Here is a 21,749-nt window from a genome sequence, read left to right on the forward strand (position 1 = left end):
ATAGAAAGTCCTGAAATAGAGAGCGTGAACACAATATCTTTGGTGGGATAACAGCTCCTAATGCTTTATTACGATGCACCCACATTCCAACCACAGACAGCAACTATGAGGGGGGAAAGTGGCTCCTGGTTGGGCTGATTGCTAGCGAAAGGGAGCATGAGAGGAAAATCAAAGTGAACATCGAACAGGCCATAGGTTTAAAGAAATGGGGTGATTCTGGACTTTGGTGGTGGGGATTTAGAGCCATTTACCAGTAGGTCGCTGGTTTGAATCCAGGATCATGTTGGTGGCAAGCAAAATTATTTCCATCGGATAACTGTGGGGTGAGCCATCTGGAATCAGCTCGGCAGGTGTCGGTCCAATTCCCATCTTCACAACCCCCCTGCCCCCGAATTTCTAATAAGTACATTATGGAAAGAAAGCCACTGCCATGACTGCTGGCCGTGGAGGGGGCACGTCCCTCTTGGTCATTTTCCCCGGCAGTGCAAGGCGCAGGCGTATTGGCAGAAGGCGGTGTGGGGGAAGTTTGCCTTGCAGCCATCTGTGCTGTACCTGAGGATAGCTAAGCAATGGTTCTCAACCAGGGGTAAGTGTACCCCTGGAGTACACAGAGGTCTTCCGGGGATACATCAACTCCTCATCTAGGTATTTGCCAGGCTACATAAAAAGCACTAGCAAAGTCAGTACAAACAAACATTTCATACAGACAATGACTTGTTTATACTGCTCTGTATACTATTCACTGCAATGTAAGTACAATATTTATATTCCAGTTGATTTATTTTGTAATTACATGGTAAAAATGAGCAAGTCAGCAATTTTTCAGTACTAGTGTGCTGTGACACTTTTGTATTTTTATGTCTGATTTTGTAAGCAAGTAGTTTTTATGTGAGGTGAAACTTGGAGGTACGCAAGACAAATCAGACTCCAGAAAGGGGTACAGTCATCTGGAAAGGTTGAGAGCCACTGGTCTAGAGGATGCCAGTACCCAGGGCTGCAGATCTGGGACCTCTAATCAGCATGAAATGATCTCTCTGTAAATCTCCTTGCAGGACGTGTGGGAGAGGACTGACTCTTTTGAGACACCCAAGATGTAGAAAGGAAATGCTCCTGTTGGAGCGTGTGTGTGTGTGTGTGTGTGTGTGTGTGTGAGACAGAGAGAGAAAGAGAGAGAGAGGAGTGGCGTGTGTGGTGGTGAACTTTCCCCTCCGTGTGTCTGAAAGGCCTGCTGCTCCAAGCCATAGGGCTGCCTCCTTGTGCATCACACCAGCTGTGCAAAGCAATCAGTTCAGCCATGCATAGCAAAGAGAAAAGGGGGCTGGGCCTTTCTTCCCCCCCTTCCCCCCCCCGGGTTAGATTTTCAGCATGGTTCTGTCTGCCTCACTGCCTCCCCACCAAGCCCCTCTGCCTATGCCCTTGGTCAACCCTTGAGGGTATCTGTCTGTTAATTTACAGTATCATGTGTGCTAGGAGGAATCCATCTGCACGCAAGGGGATGGGGGTGGGGTCTGGATGGTCCCCTGTGACACGGTGCTGGGTGGCCAAACATTGCTGTAGATCTGGGTGAACCATGAGCAGCGAACAGCTCATTAGACAATTCCGCAGCCCCTTGCTCCATTCGCTAATTACCTACAAACAGACTTAGGGTCAGATTTTCAAAAGGGCTCAGCCCCCAGCAGCTCCCGCCGAGGACAATGGAGAATCTGCCCACCCCCCTGACCCGTGCACAGCGGGAACAATGCGGACTGCTGAGGACTGCACTCTTTGGAAAATCTAACCACTTGATTTTGACGCCACGAATGGTTCATGCCGATGGGTTTCAGTCTCGGAGTCGCTATTCGCTGCCTAAATCACATGGTATGGTCTCCGCTCCCTGGATTAGACATTTCTACCAATAATAGCAACCTCCCCAGTTGCACTGGATAGGATAAAAAATAGATACCCTCATGCTTCAGGGCTAAACTGACCACTAACTGAGTGGGGTCAGGAAGAAACTTCCCATCTGGGCAGTAAGAAGAAAAGGAGGACATGTGGCATCTTAGAGACTAACCAATTTATTTGAGTATAAGCTTTCGTGAGCTACAGCTCACTTCAGCGGATGCACGAAACCTTATGCTCAAATAAATTGGTTAGTCTCTAAGGTGCCACAAATCCTCCTTTTCTTTTTGCGAATACAGACTAACACAGCTGCTACTCTGAAACCTGTCATCTGGGCAGTCTATTCCCTAATGCTCCATGAAGAGGTTTCATGAACAGCTGGTGCTGGGCACTATCAGAGGCAGATACTGGACTGCATGAACCATGGGCCTGATCCAGCATGGCAACGTTATAGGCCTGATCCAAAGCTTGTTGATGTTGATAATGGAAAGACTTCATTGGATCACTTAATCAGGTCCTATTTATGTAGCAGCCCTGTTGGGGGAAGTTCACTTGTAATAGAAAGGCCAGTAATAATAAACGCATCCCTGCCCTGTGCATTCTGTGGCAGGCCTGTAATGGGCCAGATGGGAGGGCTGAGTTTGTATTCTCTGACTGGCGGACAGAGTTTTCATATTTCGGGGATCCCTTGGGCTGGAAAGGAAAAGTCCCCATTAACTGCACTTCGGCAGCAGCATCCACTTTGCTTTCAATGCCCTTGGTTTTTGCCTCTCAACCTGTTGTTGTGTTCAGCAGAGGCTGGTGCTGGAAATGAAATTCCCCTTCCCTTGGGCAAAAAACCGTCAAACACTTAGGTCTCGATCCTTCTCTAGTAAAATCAGTGAGAGGGTTGGTTGTTTTTTCCCGTTGACTCAAATGAGATGGGGATCAAGCCCCCACTTCTCTAGCCTGGCAGCAGGTGCGCTTCGTCCGAAGGGTACCAGGTACGGTTATCGGCCCAGCACTTAGGTGTGTTTCAGTTATTGTATATGAAATAATAATAATACCTACTGCTTACCAAGCATTTTTCATCCATAGATCTCAAAGCACGTTAGTATCAATATCCCCGTTGTATAACTGGGGAAATTAGCTGTAAGCTCTTCCGGGCACGGACTGGTCCTAGCGTGATGGTGCCCCAGTGCTGAGTGGGGTGTTTGTTATGTGCTATTTTGTATTGCACTCAATCAGGGAATTGTAAGTGACACCAGTTCATTCCAGTTTAACAACCCGCTCATAAATATACATGTTCAGTAGCTTTGAAACCTCAGTAAACATGTTATTCTTCATAATCAGCTGGTACTTAGCAAACAAATGCCTTTTATAGCATAACAAAGAGCCTTACACCTGCTCTCTCTACAGATTTTGTACTGGTAGAACTATTAGCGAGGATGATTTTTATTTATTTAGTTAGTTTTTTAACTGGAATAGTTATCAGTACAGCCCCTAGGGAGGATGCCGCTACACGATTAGAAAGATGCCTCATACCAGCATAGCTCATTCCCCTTCCTGTATAGGAATAAGCTATGCTGGTGAACGCATTTTTATGCCAGTAGAATTGCATCCACGCTCAGGGAATTGTATTGCTTTCACTACACCAGCGTAGTTGAAGCGGTACAACTTCTGCATGCCGACAAGCTACGATAGACTTAGTTTAAAGCTCCAATGAGTAATTCCTCCCCACCACCCCCACCACCCCGGTGGCCCAGAGCAATTGCATTTGAATTGCAATAAGAATTCTAAACATGAAGGGCCAAATTCATCCTAGCTACAAATGAACAGAACTCCATCAATGTCCCTGGAGTTGCACTAGTTCACACCAGGACTGGATTTGATCCAAAATGTTTAAAACCCAAATCAACGTAAACATGTTTTACAATTTTTCAGAAGGGTTTTATTGTTATCGTTCAGTCGTTTATTGTAATCGTTAATTGTCATTGTTCAATTAAAATCCCATATGTTTGTTTTCAGACTCAATGCTGCTGTTGAAAACCACCAAAATCCAGGCCTTGAAAGATGGGATTTTGAAACCCCACACTAAAGTCTCCCATTCCTCTCCCTTTTCCTGAGCCTGATCTGTTTAACCATGTATCTTTCCAGGGGTTAAATCTACTTGTGGGTCTCTTTAAAAATGCCATTGGCCACTCTGACATGGTTACACAGGAAAGTGCATTTTAAGCTCTTTTTATTGGCCTTCTGGGCTTTGAGCCTTTAGGATTCATGTTTTCAAGATCTTCCTCACAACCAGGAGGGCTAGGAGCTCCCTTTTCCCCTAAATGATAGCTGAGATTCTCACCTAAATCACATGACTCCGGGCACTGAGGATTTAAGAGAAATACCAACTATTGCAGGAGTCATGATAAAATCGTGAGAGTTGGCAACACTAAATTTGGAGACCTTCGACCGGGGTCCTAAGATGCTGAACTTGCAAAGCACTTGGGCATGCGCTTAATTTTAAGCATGCAAGTAATTCTACTGAAGCCCAATCTGACCCCTCATTGCTATGCTTTGTGGGCTCAGGGCCTTGCTCCTGTTAACAGGCGTGGTTTGTCCCACACCATCTTAATGAATATTTGCAACATGCTTTGTTCATGTGAAGAGCTGGATAGCAGCATGGGCTAGTTTGTCTTTCCCAGTAGTCTTTGGTCAGAGAAAGTTTAGGACTAGACCCTCATGGGGCATCTCAGTAACGCTGTGCTTGTGCTGCTGATATGAGATTCAAATGTAGTCACTGGGCTTGGCTCTGAGCTGCCGGATGCCGAGAAGGAAATGGGGCTAAACTTTAACCATAAGGCGTGGGAGGGATTTCAGTGCACAGGAGTGAATTTCACCCTAAGTACCTATCCCTTCTCAGCCAGGCCACAGGCCTGCATGGTAATATGCAAGTACTGGGGAGCAATTCTTTGGGAGGGGGCACAGAAAGTGTTGATTTAAAGACTCTCCTAGATCTGACGTGACCCTGACAAATGCTAGGAAATTCAAAGTCAGAAATCTAGTCTTTTATTGTTATTTTTTTTTATGGAGGAAAAAATTGTTCTTCTCTGTTCCTTTGCAGTTTGGTTCCAGCTCCTTTCACGCCTAGGCTGAGACCTCACCAGCCAGATTTCAGACCTATGTAATTTTTTAAATAGCTTTTTGGGAGGAGAGAGAGTTTCTAATGGAAATGCAGACGGATGCTTGCCTAACTGGCAAAGAATAAGCAAGGCAAATGACAGGCTTTTTCAGCAGAGCTGAGACTTGGAGAGAACAAATGGAAATGGGAGGTGGAAAAAAACCTATTAGATTTTCTAGCCCATCACTTCGGCAGTGCAGAACTTGCTTGAATCTCTAAGGCATTGGCTTTCCATGGGGGGCAAGCAGGGGAGTTAGTGGAGGAGGAGCCAGCTCCCATGTCTAATGGAAGCCTATCTAGGGCCACCTTCTTTTAAATGATGAGATCTACCCCTATGCAGAGGGCTTTGCTCGCACAAGACTGAAGCACCACTATACTGAACACTTTACTGGTTCTTAGGCCTCACTCTGGCCCTCTGTGCAGGGGTGAATTTCACCGGTTCATGGTTGGCTTTTGAAAGCAGCCCTCAAATACTTCATTCTGCTGTCTGTGCTTTGGAAATCTGGAAAAAGACAGGTTTCAGAGTAGCAGCCGTGTTAGTCTGTATTCGCAAAAAGAAAAGGAGTACTTGTGGCACCTTAGAGACTAACCAATTGGAAAAAAACAACAACCCCAAACCCTTCAGTTTGGGTCCGTAGAAATGTTTCTGTAATTTTGAAATGTTTCATTTTATTCGATAACTTTTTATTTAGATTTTTTGGATGTTATAATTACCTTGCATTTCAAAACAAAAAGTCATTTGGAACCAGAAGACTGGACTTTTTCATTATATTCATAGATTCCAGGGCCTGGAGGGACTGGTGTCATCATCTCGTCAGATTCCCTGTAGAACACAGGCCAGGGGACTTGCTCAAAACAATCCCTTTTTGAACTAAATAATTCCAGACTGAAACACTTGGACAATTTCAAAATGTTTTGCGAAAACATTTTCAAGTCAAAAAATTCACCAGAACTGACCCTTTCCTGTGAAAAGTTTCGGTTTTGATGAATCAGCATTTTCGGATGAAAAACGTGTTGTCAAAAAAATTCCCAACTAGCTCTGCCCCAGAGCAATGTAGTGAAACAGGAGAGGGGGCCATACGTTTCTGCTGTGACTGGGTTGAACACACCTTGCTTCTTTCAGCAGCGTCTCCTCTCTTGATTCTTTTTGTGAGATCTCTCCGGGCCTGATCTGAAGGCCAATGAAGCCACTGGGAGTTTTTTCCACTGAGTGCAGTGGGCTTTGGATCAGTCCCCCCAGATTTGTCCCATACTGGCGGGCCTGTGCCGGGCGTCTTCAGATAAATACTAAGCACTGCTTTAGCTGCGGTCTGGAGGGTGACCAGGAGAAATGCTGAGGCAACCAGAACACAGATGGTGTTAGAGCAGTTTTTTGTGTGGTTTTTCAGTTCCCTTTATCCTCTGCTGTTGCCCACACACATGTGCATGTTGCCTTATACAGGGCTCCTGCCTCTCACAGAACGGCAGACATTCTTACACTGATCTTACTAACCCGGCTCTGCATTTGCTTATGACTCGGCGGCAGAGGAAAGCTGCTACACAAACTATTTTAAGAAGGCATCCGTAGAAAGCCACTGGAGTCTGAGGAGCTGGGGGGTACGGTCTTGGTTATGTCACATCCCACACGATCCTCTTCATGGCCAGGTTACTGGCTGCAGGAGGAAGTTTATTCTGCATGTGGCATGGCCTAGCTCTGTGATTTCAAGTGGGTTTCTCGAGGGGTTGCTGTTCTCTCCCCTGCTTCAACACCAAGTCGAAGTGCAGGCAGTTCATCGCTGCACCTGGCTGTGACTCAGAGGACCGCTCCAGGCAGGTTTTAGCCCCGACTTTCTGACCACTGTATCCCACTGTCCCCTGCATAGTCATTCACACTGTGCTTCGCCTGTAGCATATGTGCCTGATTGGTGCCACCCCACAGCCTGGGAGGAGGGCGGGCCGCGTGTGTAATGAGATCATGCTCGTCCTCCAGGAGCCCTTACCGGACAGCTCTACAGCTGTTTGCATGAAGAGACTACCTGTAGTCAGTCCTCGATTTGTAAGGAAAGAGGTGCCAGGGCTCATGCAATTAGGTGCTGGGGCTCAAGTCATTTTTTTACATTCATAACTGACGCTGCAAGCCCAGAGGTGCCGGGGCTCTGAACTGCCAAGCCTAGAGATGCCAGGGCTCAGCCCTGCTGATCGTGTAACATCTCCCTCTCTGCTACACACCAATTATGAGGGTTCCTTTACCTCCCCACTCACCCAGGATACAACTGATAGCGAAAGCTGTTGGGGTTTTACCCATCTCTTATTCAGATCAGCATCCAGACTCCTGGCTGCTCATCTGACACTTCTGAGCCTGGCCCGCTTACTGTTTCAGAAATGTTCAACTACAGTTGGCTGGGAAGATGTTTTTTTCCTGTGAAAAACAGGGACAAAACAGACTTTTTTGGGTCAACATTTTCCTTTGAATTTTTTTCAGGTTTTCACCCAAAAACTCAAAAGGCCGAATTGTTCTTCGCTATAAAATTGAAAAAGTTTCAGTTGCCAAAGCCCCAGAATGTTCAATATTCAGGAGTAGGCGGGGGTGCGACCGCGGCTGGACTCCTGTGTCCAGTTCTGGTGCCCACAAGTGAAGAAGGAGGTTGATAAACTGAAGAGGGGTCAGAGAAGAGCCATGAGAATGATTAAGAAAACCTGCCTTACAGTGATGGCCTCAAAGCGCTCAATCAGTTTAGTTTAACAAAAAGAAGATTTAAGGAGTGACTTGATTAGTCTATGACTATCTGCCTGGGGAACAAATATTTCATAATGGGCCCTTCGATCTAGTAGAGGAAAGTACAACACGAGCCAGTGGCGGGAAATGGAAGCTAGACATGTTCAGACTGGAAATAAGGCATACATTTTTAACGGGGAGACATTTAACATTTTTAACCATTGAAACAATTTACAAAGAATTGTGGTGGATTCTCCCTCGCCGGCAATTTTTAAATCAAGATTGGAGGTTTTTCTAAAAGTTCTGCTCTTGGTATTATTGTGGAGCAGGTCTCTGGCCTGTGTCCTGCAGGAGGTCAGACTAGATGACCACAGTGGTCCCTGCTGGCCTTGGCATCTAGGAATCTGTGATTTCGGTTTTTTGACAACCCCCTCCCTCCCCACATTGGCAACCGAAATGGAAAATTTTCATAGTGAACTTTTGTTTTGTGGAAAAGCCGTTTTCCATTTAAAAACAATATGACAGAAAATGTCTGAGCAGCTCTGCACTCAGCAGCACGTTATGGAAAGAAAGGACTCTGGCACATGGGCGGCAGAGGGAACAAACAGACTCTCTGAAACTCATGCAGCGATGGGATAATCTAGCGCTTGTGTGTTGGGAAACAAGCCCTGCGTCAGGAGCAGGCGGTGCCTAGCTCTGTGTCACTGACTAGCTCACTTCGCCTGTGTAGCCCACTCCCACGCTGGCAAAGGTGTTGGGGTTTCAATATCGCTGTTGTCATCGGTTCTCATTACCCGCCTGATTTTGATAGACCTCTTCAGTGGCATGGCGTTACCACAGGCCTGGGCAGGCTGCGGAAACTGAACTCCGCTCTGACACCCTGAGGGGGTCCTTCCGGCTCAGGGCTGAGCCGCACAGGACAGGCCCCGCATGTCGGGGAGGCTCGCAGTACCCGCACTCTAGATAAATGACAGTGGCGGTGGCTGAATGCCCCTCGGCACCCCTTAGCTGTCCTCACAGTAGGCGTGACCTGCGAACGGCAGCCCAGGCAGGGCTTCACAGCATCGTTGGCACCTCTCATGCTGTAGTCTTGCGTCTGTGGGCTTCTTTGTTTAGGCCACAGGGAAAGCTGCCCACCCGGGGTCAGCTCAGCGCGGTGCCGGCTGGCCACCGATAACTCAGTGGAAATCCTGCTGGAGCGTCACTCACCACAGCAAGGGATCTTGTGGGGACAGGGCAGGCTTGTCTGCCACCCAGGGAAGGCTTAGGTATGTGCCCAGGAAGCTGCTTTGCTCAGTCCGCGTCCGTCGCAGGGCACTGAGAAGCAGGGTCCAGGAAGGGGAATGAGGCTGGGTGTGTGTATTTTACCTGGGAGTCTGCACATGCTCTTCCTTTTTTTTCTCCCTCTCTTTATAGCCCTTCTCTCCTTCTCTTCTTCTCTCATCTCGGTGCACCCGCCTGCCTCATAGGACAGCACAGACGACACTGAACTGCCACCAGGACGGGTTCTCCCCCACACACACACCCCCATTCCACTTTCTTTGCTGCAACTCTCTTCATTCCAAGCTTCCCCCTGACCAGAGTTTGCAGCGCCTGAAATTCAGACCATGTCCCCGGACTGCTCCCACGTATCCGTGATACCTTGGGCATATGGTCGCTGCCATTGCCAGATTTCCCCTCCTCCACCTCTGGTTGCTTTTCAGGAGCTCTAAGAGGAGTATTTCCAAGATGTGACTTCACTGCTGTACTGGTGCGTCCAGAGGGAGACCTCTCCTAACCTCGTCCTCCCCGTCTGACGCAGGGTGTGAGATCATTTCAGTCACTGCTTTATATTTTTTGTTGGTTTTGTTTCCTGCTGACGTTTGGCCCCCTCTTCCCATTGCTGCTAATCGCTGGCTGGCTGGGTTTCTCTGGGCAGAGGGAGCGGTGCTGTGTTACTGCCTCCTATTCAGACACTCCGAGCTTGGCACCCACAGAACGATGGCCGCTTTGTTTCCGATGCAGATGGCAGCCAGCCCCTTTTCTCAACGCAGTCTGTTCATGTTAAAGTGTGTGGCGCTCTGGTTGGTTACTGGGGAGCAGGCTTGGGAGCGGACCCCTCTCATTGAGAAGGGCATCCTGCACTGGACCGTTGGATCCCTTGAGCCTGATTCTCTTCTTAAATCATGAGTAACTCCACTGAAGTCAATGTAGTTACACCTACTGGAAGTGAAAGGAGAATTGGGTTTCTGTTCCTCCTAGAAACCCCATCAGCCTGAAAGGAACTGACACTGTGACTCCATGATGCTGCCCTCTTCTCTTTCAGAGGGTGGGCCACATTTGCAGCAATGGAAAGCTGAGGTCCAGGTGCAAGACATGCGCATGCAATTAGCAAGATTGCACATGCAAGTGGCTCAGGTGCCTAATGCCCTTCCTGCCTGTCGGCTCTGTTGCCTGATGTGTGTGTGGAATTGCATGTACATTTTTATGTGCGCAAGCCCGGAACAGGCCTTTGCCCTCTGGAGTGGAGCCGCTGGTATTTGATTTTACTGAATTACGCTGCAATGAGATTTTCAAGAAAATTTTTCCTCATGACCCTGAGGAGACCCAGGGAACAAAACATCAACCCTGTGGGGTATGTAGTTGTGAGAAAGTGTCTTCCATACTACGGAACCATGGATTTGGAGATGGGGACCTGCTGGGCTTGCAATTGGGGAAGCTGTAGGTGCTACATTCCCTTTATGCTGGGCTAATTAGCATCTCCAAAATGAAACTCATTGCTGTGGTGGTATACTGCGGGCCAATTTATACACAACAGAAATGGGATGTAGCTAAAACTTGGATGATAGTGATGTAGAATGAAAACTCAGTATTGTTCACAGGCTTCTGATGGGCACATTGCAATAAGAAGGCTGTCTGTCTGTCTGTCTCCAAAGTGGTCAGGGATTGGTCTCTTGCAGCGCTCTCTCACCCCATAATGAGCACCTCCACCTTCCCGTGGTCCCATCATCATGTCCTCGGAAAGGTGCTGGGGTGGTGTGGCAGGGACAGGGTGACACACAGGGGAATGCTCTCCCATCAGAACGTGCCCATCCCATGATACCATCCAACTATCCAGGTCCCATTGGGTGGGGTGCGGAGTGACCATCCTGTGACTCACTGGCACACCCAGCCATGAAAGCGATGGTTAGCCATGAAAAGGGGCATAAGATGTGCATGGATTTTATTCGCTGGAGTGACTCATTCAGAGGCTCAGAGCGTTCAGTGATATGGTTTCCTATAGTCCATGACAAAATAGTGTAACAGGTCCTAATTGTCCATGTACTCTACACCTTCATGGAAGCAGTGGAGACAGAACTCAGATCTCCTGTTCCAAAAGTACAGGGCCCTACTGCTTTCGGAAAAGGAGAATCTCTGTTAGCTAGCAGCAGTGTAAGGTTTATGACACACAATTGAGCATCTCTGATTCCATCCAGTAGAAGTTGTATGGGCACACACACTCTCTCTCTCTCTCTCTCAATCACACACACATTCACTCTCTCTCTCTCCCAGTTGTAATGTATTATCTGCTTCTCCCCGTGCCCCAGAAATCAGGATAAAGGGAAAAATATCCAACTCTCCCTTTTCAAAACTGTACTAACCTACCCGCAAATGCTGTTCCTTGCAGAGCTGTGAGAGTGTGGATAAAGAGCAGCTCTATTTCGTAGTAGTCTCTCCGTTAATGATCCTCTGCCTTTCCCCTTATGGAAATCAAGACTCCCTCGACTGGAGAGTGAAAATACTGACCTGGCCGTCAGCTCCAGGGATTAAAAAAGCCGGACGCCTGTGTCTCCCGAGGTTTGGTCTCACTCCATTCTGCTGTTTAACATCCATGTAGTTATTTATTTTGCTAAGAAGGGAAGAGGAGGTGAAATATCCTTCCTCTGAGCAATGTCGTGTTGGCCAGCAGAGACCTCAGCGGTCTGCACTTCTGAGAGCAGAGTTCCAGGGCATCAGATCAGTTGGAGGAAAAGGGGAATCTGGCTCTGTGCTATAGAGTTCTGTGGTCACTGTGGTTTAGATGTTTTGGGCTGGGGCCAAGAAGGAGGAAGGTGGTTTGCATCTGACTTCCCCCCCGGCTCTTTCGCCTCCTTCTTTCACATCTGAACTTGGGAAAGTAACTTGTGTTTTCAAGGCTCTGCGATCCAAGAAGCACCTCTTGCAAACTGCTCAGCACACTTGGGAGCAGCCTGCATTAGCGGGTGGCTTTGATTAGTCTTGGTTGACACAGAGCGCCACAAGTGTGCTAGGTACATTCCAGCCAATATGGAGCCAACAAGCTGAGATCATTCAACCTGCCCTTAAAAAAAGTGGCACTGAGTACAACTGGGAACTGAGTGTCCAGATCCCACAGGTGGTTTTGAACAATCTCAGCCATGAGATTTCCCCCAGGCCGAAGGGTTTAGGTTAAGCCTAAAGTTACAGGACAGGATTCCCTGAGTGGCCATTGTGACTTGGTAGCAATGTACAGGGTGACGCAGGGGTAATTCAGGCCCACGTTGTACATCGATTATAATGACTAATAAAAACCCTGCCAACCCAGAATCTCCTGTGGCCTTGTTACGTTTCCCTTCCATTGTAGCGGGTTTCTGTAACTGTGGGAGATCCGTGATTATCTAAGATGCTCAGGTAGCCTTCTACTCAGCCATTTCATCATTATTTGTATGGGGGGAGTGCGTGGGGGCCAAGTCTTCACTGCACAACAGGTGTGTTTTTACATCCAGGTAAAGGAGACCAGGGCTGTGGTAGTTTTTACCTCGATGTAGCTAGTTGAAGTCACCCCTATACCCTCCGTCTGGAGTTGGCCTCAGCTACCTTCGGTGAGGCAAAAACTATGTGTGCCTGGTCCCCACGGTAGGATTTTACATCGAGAGAGCTCACAATGGAATAACGCACAGCCTGAGATCAGGGCCGCCTCATGCTGGGCACTGTGCAGAGTCATGGACCGATTCTGCCCCAAGGAGCTTGCAGCGGAGATGGAAATCCATTTGCAGTGGATAAGCAATAATACTTCTGTCTGAGTCAAAGTTATGAACCCCCAGTGTTTGCGGGTTAGAATGCATTAGGCCTCTCCTCCACTCAGCAATCCCTCCATCTAGAATCACCACTATGGTTTGTGGGATCAGTTAATTTGGACAGCACTTTAGGAGGCAAGGGGAAGTGAGTGCCATTAAGTAACCCTGAGATTCTGCATAATTCCCTTACTGCCACGGGGCAGGTCAACGCTATAGGTTCCAAGACTACAGGGGGTTGATTTCCAGAAGTGCTGGGTACCTGGCTGTCCCCTTGTCTCTAATCAGAGTTGTGGTTAGTACTTCTCAAAGTCAGGCTCTATATAAACGTGAGATCCTTATTATAGCTAAGCCTTCGGTGAAGCAGTAGCCAGTGTGCTGGTACGCTGACCCTGTCTTTGTTGCTCTCTCCTGCAGGTCACTGGTGGTGCAGTATGTCTTTGTTCCTAACCCCTGAGCCCAGCAGGAAGTAGCAGCTGGTCCCTGGCACTTGTTCCCCTGAGAGATGTCTGCGACCAGAGGCAATGGAGAGCACTGGAAGTCTTTGGAGTCAGTGGGGATCAGCCCGAAGGAGCTGGCTCTGGCTGAAGCCCTGCAGATGGAATATGACGCTCTGTCCCGCCTGAGGCAGGACAAGGAGGAGAATCAGGCCAAGCAAAACACTGACCACTCCCTCATTTCCTGGGATGACCCGGCTCTGGATTATAACAAACCTGCTGTCAGGAATGACTGCCACAGCATCAAATTAATGCGAGGTCTCTCTGGCTCGGACCCCACCCTCAACTACAACTCCCTCTCAGTTCAAGGGAGCTCGAGAGCTCCTGGCACCAACAACACTACCTCATCTGTCCCGCCACCTGAGCCGGAGAACCAGCCTTGGCTGAAGGGCCCTCTTGCCAGTGACTACTTGTACATCTTTGATGGCTCAGGGGAACACTTCCTCAGCGAGCCACTCAACGGGACCACGGGCCAAGATGGATCCCCCAAGAAGCTCTCCCCTCCCCCACTGCCCCCTCGCCTCTCCATCTGGAGCTCCTCTGAGGTGAATCACTCTTCCCACAAAAGCTCCTCACTGTCCTACAAAGGGCCCCAGCCCAGAGACATCAACATGTTCTCCTCGGCCCACGAGCTGGCTGATGGAAAGCTGCTGGCCCGCAGGATTTCGGAGGAAGACCCCTACGGCGCCATGGACTACGACGGCATCAATGACGCCATCACCCGCCTCAACCTGAAATCCACCTATGACACCGATCTTTTGAGAGAGGCCACTTGGGGCTGGAAGGAAGGCAGGAGCATCTTTGAGAAGGAGACCACTGGAAAGCCAGTGGCTCGGAGCAAGACTATGCCACCCCAAGTCCCTCCCAGGACCTACGTCTCTAAATTCGGCAACCGGAAGAACGTGGCGCCCAACAAGAACCGCAGGATCTCGGTGGATCCGGTAAGAGGCTTTTGGCTTTCTCCTTAGAGGCTGGGCTGAGACAAGCAGATGTGAATCCCACCCCAATCCTAGGCTGCTCCTACCCATTCACAACTGCCCTTTCTAAACTTGACCTCTAGGATTCAACTGGGAGTGGGTTACACCTCCATTAGTGGCCTCACAGGGTTGTCTTCACTGCATTGTACACCTGAGTCTGAGGTGAGATTTGATCGGGCTCCCTTTGCAGGGGTCAATGGGGGAAGAAGTTGCTGGCTCAGCAGGGCAGGGCTCATGGCATGCCTGTGAACTAGCACTGTGCACAGCTGAGGCCAGGCCTGCTGCTGGAGGATGGTCTGCTAGAATAGATAGCCAGGGAGCAGACGTAATGACAGCGAGGCAGCAAGAGCCAGGAAAGTGATGCATACCAGAGGAGCCGGGATGTGGCCTTGCACAGAGACAGCCTGACCTCCTCAGGCTTTTCTCTGCATGCAAATAATCTGTGTGTGTGTCTCTCTCTCTCCCCTCTCTTTGTCCCCTGACTACTGTAGGGAAACCAGCTTGACTCTGGCTCCCGGTGTCATTCTGTGTTGTCCAATGTGTTGTTTACGCATCTTTATTAAGGATGTCTGTGCACTGGCTCAGGCCCCTTTCCCTGGGGGTGTCAATAAGATCTCCTTCCTGAAAACACATTGCCCAAGAGGTGCTGGATCATGAGGCTGATCAGCCTCTTGTGGCAGCAGGGGAGAAGAAATGCAAATCCTGTGACAGCAGCTTGTTGTGATATTGCTATGAAACGATCCGCCCGGATGCTAGAGACCTCGTGCACATTCCCCTCTTCCCAAGCCCCAATTCCCTCTCTACTTTCAGTTCAGGCAACGTCTGGGCCTCACTGTGCGGTTCTGGGTGTGGCCACAGCCACCAAGTGAATTTGTGGGGCTAGGCAAGGCTTCTCAAACTCTTCCCTAGTGTGAACTGCAGCTAAACCAAGGGATGGTCTCATGATTCCTTCCCCTCCCATCACCCACTTCCCCTGCTATTCCCACTTGCATAACTTCCCTGGGGCAACTACAGCCATTGCTGGCATCAGAAAGCAACAGGGGGAAAGTGTTCCTGTACTTATGGCAGCTGGAAAGAAGGACGAGGAACTGGCACCTTGTGATCAGCTGGGTCTTTGCAGACCCTGAGCAAAGTGCTCCGCACGCCGCAGTTTGACAAGCACTGGTCTAGGGGAGAGTCTGGACTGAGAGTCCTTTCCCCCCATCTGCACCTGCTCTTCCCCCCACCAGGTACACCACGCCCGGTGGTGATAAACCTTTTGTCAAAGAATGCCGGGATCCTTATTGTTGCAAAATTGCCATGGGGCCTTGATGGGCCATTGACCACCAGGGTTCAGAACCTTGATTTTAAGACTCAGCTGCAGGTCTCTAGCACCCAGACCTACAATGCCTTTTAAAATCTACCCAGGATCATTCGGGAATCCATCCCTATTGATTTGGGTTGCTACCCCAACAAACAAAGCTTCTGACCGGGGCACTTTGGCACTGCCCGTACATTGCTGCTGGTCAGTGGCCTGTTGTGACACAGGCCTCTAGGTCCTTCCTTGAACTGCAGCCCTGGAGATTACAACTGTTTGTGCTATTTATAAGGTCCGGGGGAAAGTCCAAGCTAAAAGTGGTGTCCAGCAAAAGCCTTCCCCAGCCAGGCAGGATCTGCGTCTCCAGCCCTGACAGCTCTATCTGCTCTTCCCGGTAGCGAGGCTAACAGCTTGTGAAATGTCACAAGATCCTCAGGAAAGAGACTGGAGTCTCCTTGTAAGCAGCAGTGTGACTGCTTTCCTGCCAGGAGTGGAGGAGGGTACCAAAATATCCTTCGGATCCAACCTTGCTTTCTTCCCCTGCCATCCCCTTTAAAATATATATATTCCTGGGCCCTTCCCAGTGCCGTCCTAGCTGGATTCCTGCTGGAAAGGGGGCTGCAGCACATTCCTTCCCAAGACTCTGTGGCTGGGGATATCCCCTCCACACCCCAGCACAGGGTATCAGCAGGCAGCAGCTAATCAGGGAATGTGTGTGTGTATGGGGGGGGGTGGGCAGGGGCAGGTGAGGATCCTTCTCAGATGTGATGCAGAGGACCATGCCTCCAGGACCCAAGGGATATAAATACAAGTGAAGTCGCCTTCCCTGTTAAATCTTGCAGGATCCCTCTCTCCTCGGTCAGTGAAAGATGCAGCTGGGGGCCGCTCGTGGGGGTTATGTAAGTCACTCTCTGTTTAATCGGAGCCAGAAACTAATCATGAAAGAGTATTAAAATTGTTTTTAGCGGCGGTTGTGTTCTCTCCCTTTCTCTCCCTCTCTTTCGCTATTCGGTGGGTTAATTGCTCTGACAGTGAGCCCATTGTTTGCTCAGAAAGAGCAAGCGAGGCTCTGAGACCCATGCACACACACGCACACACGGCGCGAGACTGAGCGTGGCACTCGACAGGCTGCTGCATGCCCAGCTGGCATTCAGGAGGGAGGGAGAGAGAGATTTTAAACAGGTGGTAGGGGAATGGGGGCCCCTGCTGGAACTGATACCCCGTTGGGGGATGTTCCTCTTGGTTCATGGTTCAAAGCACCAGGAATTTTCTTCGTTAGCTTTTGATGTTTGGATGTGCTTTGTTTCTACGGAGAGGCCATGTAGTCCAGAGGGGAGGGCACCAGCTATTTGTGGTCTATTCCTGCCTCTCTTGCTGCATCACCCTGGGCAAATCACTTTGCCTCGTTCCCCCATCTTGTCTATTTAGATGATAAGTTCTTGAAAGTAGGGACTGTCTCTTACTATGTGTATGTACAGCGCCTAGCGTAAAGGGGCTCTGATCTTAGTTGGGGCTGCTAGGCTTTACAACAGTACAAATACTAATATGGGACTGTGGAATAGTCACCACTAGGAAAGCGGTGGAAGCCTCATTGCTTGGCTCTTTTACAAGTAGACGAAAAGATCTGCTCTGGTCCAAAGGAATGATTTAGGGGCAGTTCTCTTGCCTGTGTTATACAGGAGGTCAGACTGGATGATCACAGTGGTCCTTTCTGGCCTTGGACTCTATGAATCTATGACTAGCCATTGTGCTGAAAATGCTCCTTGAGGAACTGTTCTCCACTGGTCAGATGGGACCTGCCAGAGCTTTTCTATCTCTAGTTGCTGTGACTCTGATTCTCTTCCCCTTCTCTGTCTTTGTATTAACACGACCGTGAAAATAATTGTGAAGCCACTTGTAGCATTCACTGTACTGGTGCACAGGGTGGGATGAACTGCTTACTTCATAGGCTTATACCTGAAGTGTAAAGCCCAGCCCAAGGCTCTATGGCACTTGGGAGGCCATTGGCGGCTTTGTGCCAGGCAACTTGCCCTTTCCCAGCCGGTTGGGCTGCTGGAGACTAAACTGCCCTGCAGCACAAGTGAGAGTAGCTTGAGAACTGTTCTAACTTATGCCAGCAGAGAGCATCTCCATCCGCTGGCCAGGAGTACTGGGGTGCCGGTCCTAGGCCAGCTGAAGATTCCCCTAAGGAAAGGCAGCTTTTAATCCCCTCTGTGCTGATCCAGGAACGCACAGGGGCATTTGTGAGGTCTGAGGATCTAGCCTCTTGTGTGTTAGCTACATAACTCCATGTAGTAGATGTTCTCTGTGTTCAGTAGTAATAACATTCTGCATTTCTCTAGCATCCTCCAGCTGAGCATCTCCAAAGCCTGCGGGTGGGAGCATAGTCTTGTAGCAAAACTGAAAGACGGGCATTCCTGAGCTCCTGGGTTCCCCACTCAGCTCAGCCACTGACTCACTGTGGGAGCTTGGCCAAGGCCTATAAGTCTAAATTTTGAAGTGCCCTCAGTTTTTGGGTGCCTAACATGAGTGAACTGGGGTCTGATTTTCAGAGGTGATGGACCTGCAATGAAGCCAGTGGGAGCAGCAGGTACTTAGCACCTCTTCAATTCAGGCCAATGTGTCTCCAGCTGGGCACCCGAAACTGACAGGCACATTTGAAAATCCACCCTAAATGCTGTACCCAAATTACTGTCAGGAATAGAATCCAAGAGTCCTGACTCCATTTCTTGCTCCACTTTGCCCCTAGAATATATGTGAATGGGAGCACTTTTCAGTTCCCCTCCTCCCCGGTCACTTTTGTTTCCACTGGAAAATCGGGGTGACCAGGGGGAAAAGGGATGAGTGCGGGAATACTTTTTTACTGGAAAAAACCCTAGAATTTCAATGCAAATGAAAATTTCCTGCAGAAACTTTAATTTTGGTTGGAAAGCCATTTTTAAAAAAAATTATACCATGAAAACATTTCAACCCACTCTAATTACTGTACTCCTCCTTGGCATGCTGCATCTTACCTTGCTCCCTAGTCAAAGGAGAAATCCCTAGGAATTTCCATGAAATGCATTAGCCCCTCTGTTCAGTTTGTAACAGCGATGCTCAGAGAGGAACAGTCTCTGCAACACCACACCAGCTTGTGTCTGGCTGGGAGATGAACTTCCCAGGCCTCTACCACTTTTGCCCACAATCCCTCATGTGGCCAGCCAAGTTGTCCCACAATGCTCAGCGAAAGCAAGCCCAGAGCGACCAAGTGAGCTGTCATAGACTATCAGGGTTGGAAGAGACCTCAGGAGGTCATCTAGTCCAAACCCCTGCTCAAAGCAGGACCAATCCCCAATTTTTGCCCCAGATCCCAAATGGCCCCCTCAAGGATTGAACTCACAACCCTGGGTTTAGCAGGCCAATGCTCAAACCACTGAGCTATCCCTCCCCCATGAACCATGGGATGCGCACCCAGAAATCTTTGCGTCTCTCACAACTGGATCCAGCGAAAGGGAGAGGAACCATGTCTTTGTCACCCAACTTGAGGGTAGACTGCTGTGAAGACATAGCCTATGCATGTTACGGGGGCGGGGGGTGGGGGGAAGGGAGTAAGAAGCATCCCACAGTGCCTTGGAAATGAGCTCAGCGGAGTGGGAAATTGGAGCCCTTCCACTCCACTGGCTGCTGTTTGCGTGAGCCTTGTTGCTACTATTTCTTTATCTCTTGCTCTCTTTCCCTGTTAGGTTGCCTCCCGACCGCACTCCTTAGCTAATGGCTATGAGCTGTTTGAGGTCTCCGAGGAGAGGGATGAAGAGGTGGCTGCTTTCTGCCACATGCTAGATGTGTAAGTACCTGGGAGGGATTGAGACGCGTTCACGCCGTCTTTCTGGGGTCTCCATGAGTAAACCTGTCCTACAGCACAGGCCATAACTCAGAGGTCCATCAGTGCACGGGTGGCTGAAATGCCCTGGGGATTTAATTACTGTGGCTTAATTAATCTTGGGAGAAGGAAGACATGCTTTTTGTTGTCTCTGCTGTTTGTGCTGCATGGTAGCTAAGCAGTGGCGCCGGGGAAGGGTCATACCCGGGGTGCGAGTGATGAGACAACAAGCCCATTTGTGCTGGGCCCTGATTGGAATCCTTGGCACAATTCCGTGCAGAGCGGCGCAGGGGAGGTGGGTGGGGGTGGCGCCTAGTGGTGTTTGAAAGCTATAAAAGAGGCATTCGGGGAGACAGCATAAGGATGCCCCTTTCCGCTCTCTTCAACACTTTGGGGCTGGGAGAGCTTTATAGAGGGACAGCATGGGGAGATGGTAAATATCTTCTTAACATTCAGGGCTCTCCTCCCTAACAAGGGAGACTGACGCATGTGGGTGAGGGAAGGAGGGGGAAGCAAGAGGGGGAACTAAGACCATTTAGGACTCTCTTAGGTGGATGGTTTCCCGACATAAGGAACTGAATGCACCAAGGCAAGCAAACAGAGGCCTGCTGTCTGGCTAGCTGCACTATCAGTTGGTTTCAAGTCAATATTAAGTATAATATCGGTGATCCCTGCTGGCCACCTGTGTAGCTTAGTCATTGCCAAGCGGCAATTTCCCAGAGGTGTTGCAGCCTCAGTTCTGGAGTGGGAGGTGGCTTTGCAGATTAGTTCGGAGAGGGTGTTCCATGCATAAGGGGTGGCTTACAAGGATGCACAATGGCTCATGGGAGAAATGAAAAACAGGTGATAGAGGCAGGTATCTCAGCTAGAGAGAGAGGGTGGAGTCCAAGACACACCCCTCCCAAGCTACAGGCCTGAACCACTTGGAGGAAGGTGGTGCTGATCGTGACAGAGAAAGAGGGGAGCAGGAGGACTTAGCTGGCATGGGCCCGAGGAGATGGAGCTCATTTTGGGCCAGGTCAAGCTCAGGCTGGCCATGAGACACCCACGAGGAGACATCGAAGAGTCAGGCTGAGATGCAGGACTGCGTGGAGGGAGGCGAGTTGGAGAGAGAGCGGTAGATGGTGGGAGTCACTGGTGTTGGCCCTGTGAGCCAGTGAGATCGCTTGGAGCTGGGTTGTAAAGGGAGGAGAAGAGGCCAGGAGAGAGTCCTCTGGTGCCTCTATGGAAACGGGGAGAGAGGATTGGGAGAATCCGCCACGCAGTGAGGGATAAAGCCCTTTGTGGGATGGGGCAGGGATCTCTAACTCCTCTTCTGCCTGCAGCTTGAGATCCGGCTACAGCACCAAGGACTATTCCCTCACCGGCTTTGTCTGGAGCACGGTCAACCTCAGTTCTGAGCACCTGGGCCACGGCATCAGCCTGAAGGTGACCGTGGTGTGCGACAGCGTGCAGGAACCGCTCACTTTCACCTGTGACTGTAAGTCCCTGCTTGGGTGGTCAGTATGGTGCTATGCTGACCCCGTGTCCACCTGTGAACACGGTATCCCCATGTGGCGAGAAACCCACACCTCCGCCGGTCCCCACAGCAACGAGGGGGCTAAGATGGCTGCCATTAGCAGCTAAAGCAGTGGTGTCTTCTGCCTCGTCCTACAAATTCATCTTCCAGCTCCTATGGGACAGACGTGATCCTGGTGACAGTGGCTCCTCTCCCAAAGGAGAGCGTGTCTGTGTCGCTCCCATGGGCAGATATGTGCTAGAGATGGGGCCCCCACATCTAAACCCTGGGTTCTGAATTTCTCAGTGTCCCCCTGTGTTGGACAGCACCAAATGCTGAGTCCGAGAAGGCCAGAGGGGGATTGAGATCCAGGTGCAGATGTCTCAGCTCGTTTTCACTCTCCATCACTGCATGTGCACCAAGGTCTCTGGTCCTCTTTTGGATGTGGTTGCTTGGATACGACTAAGGCAGATAAGCCTTCAATTACAGGGCTGATCCGAAGCCCATTGAAGTTAATAGGAGTGTCTCCACTGACTTGGATGGGCCGCTTGTGGCCCAATCAGCACGCAGCTGCGGCCCACGTGACACCTTCAGGGCCATACGAGTATTATATATATTGTGTGGATTGGCCCACATAACACACAGAGAGCTGCATATGCAGTTCACAATGGTAAATAGGTTGAGAACCACGGCCCTAGGCGGTGGCTCGCCGCATGGGTTAGACGCTGCCCGGTGTCTCGCCAGGCAGGAACGGGGCACTGTGGAGGAAGCGTGCACTTCCTCGCGTGACTCCACCTCCAGCCAGGCGCAGAGAGGGATTGTGGGGAGCAGAGTCTTGGTCACTGGTCAGAGAGAAGCGGGTGGGATGGG

General features: G+C 49.8%; 1 protein-coding gene across 2 annotated transcripts in view; it reads left to right on the forward strand.

Moving 5' to 3' along the window:
* PIK3C2B (phosphatidylinositol-4-phosphate 3-kinase catalytic subunit type 2 beta) overlaps nucleotides 1–21,749 on the forward strand; it is a 73,141-nt gene that overhangs the window by 10,747 nt on the left and 40,645 nt on the right. The window contains exons 1-4 of one of the 2 annotated variants that reach the window (XM_074935888.1): nucleotides 11,431–11,537; nucleotides 13,169–14,189; nucleotides 19,245–19,345; nucleotides 20,707–20,861. In XM_074935888.1, coding sequence (XP_074791989.1) covers nucleotides 13,257–14,189; nucleotides 19,245–19,345; nucleotides 20,707–20,861 — 1,189 coding nt within the window. In that variant the 5' untranslated portion in view covers nucleotides 11,431–11,537; nucleotides 13,169–13,256. Of the gene's footprint in view, nucleotides 1–11,430; nucleotides 11,538–13,168; nucleotides 14,190–19,244; nucleotides 19,346–20,706; nucleotides 20,862–21,749 lie in introns of those variants that run through there. The other variant, XM_074935887.1, reaches the window with a different exon arrangement.

Source organism: Natator depressus, chromosome 21 (assembly GCF_965152275.1).
Source record: "Natator depressus isolate rNatDep1 chromosome 21, rNatDep2.hap1, whole genome shotgun sequence".
NCBI classification, from domain to species: domain Eukaryota; kingdom Metazoa; phylum Chordata; order Testudines; family Cheloniidae; genus Natator; species Natator depressus.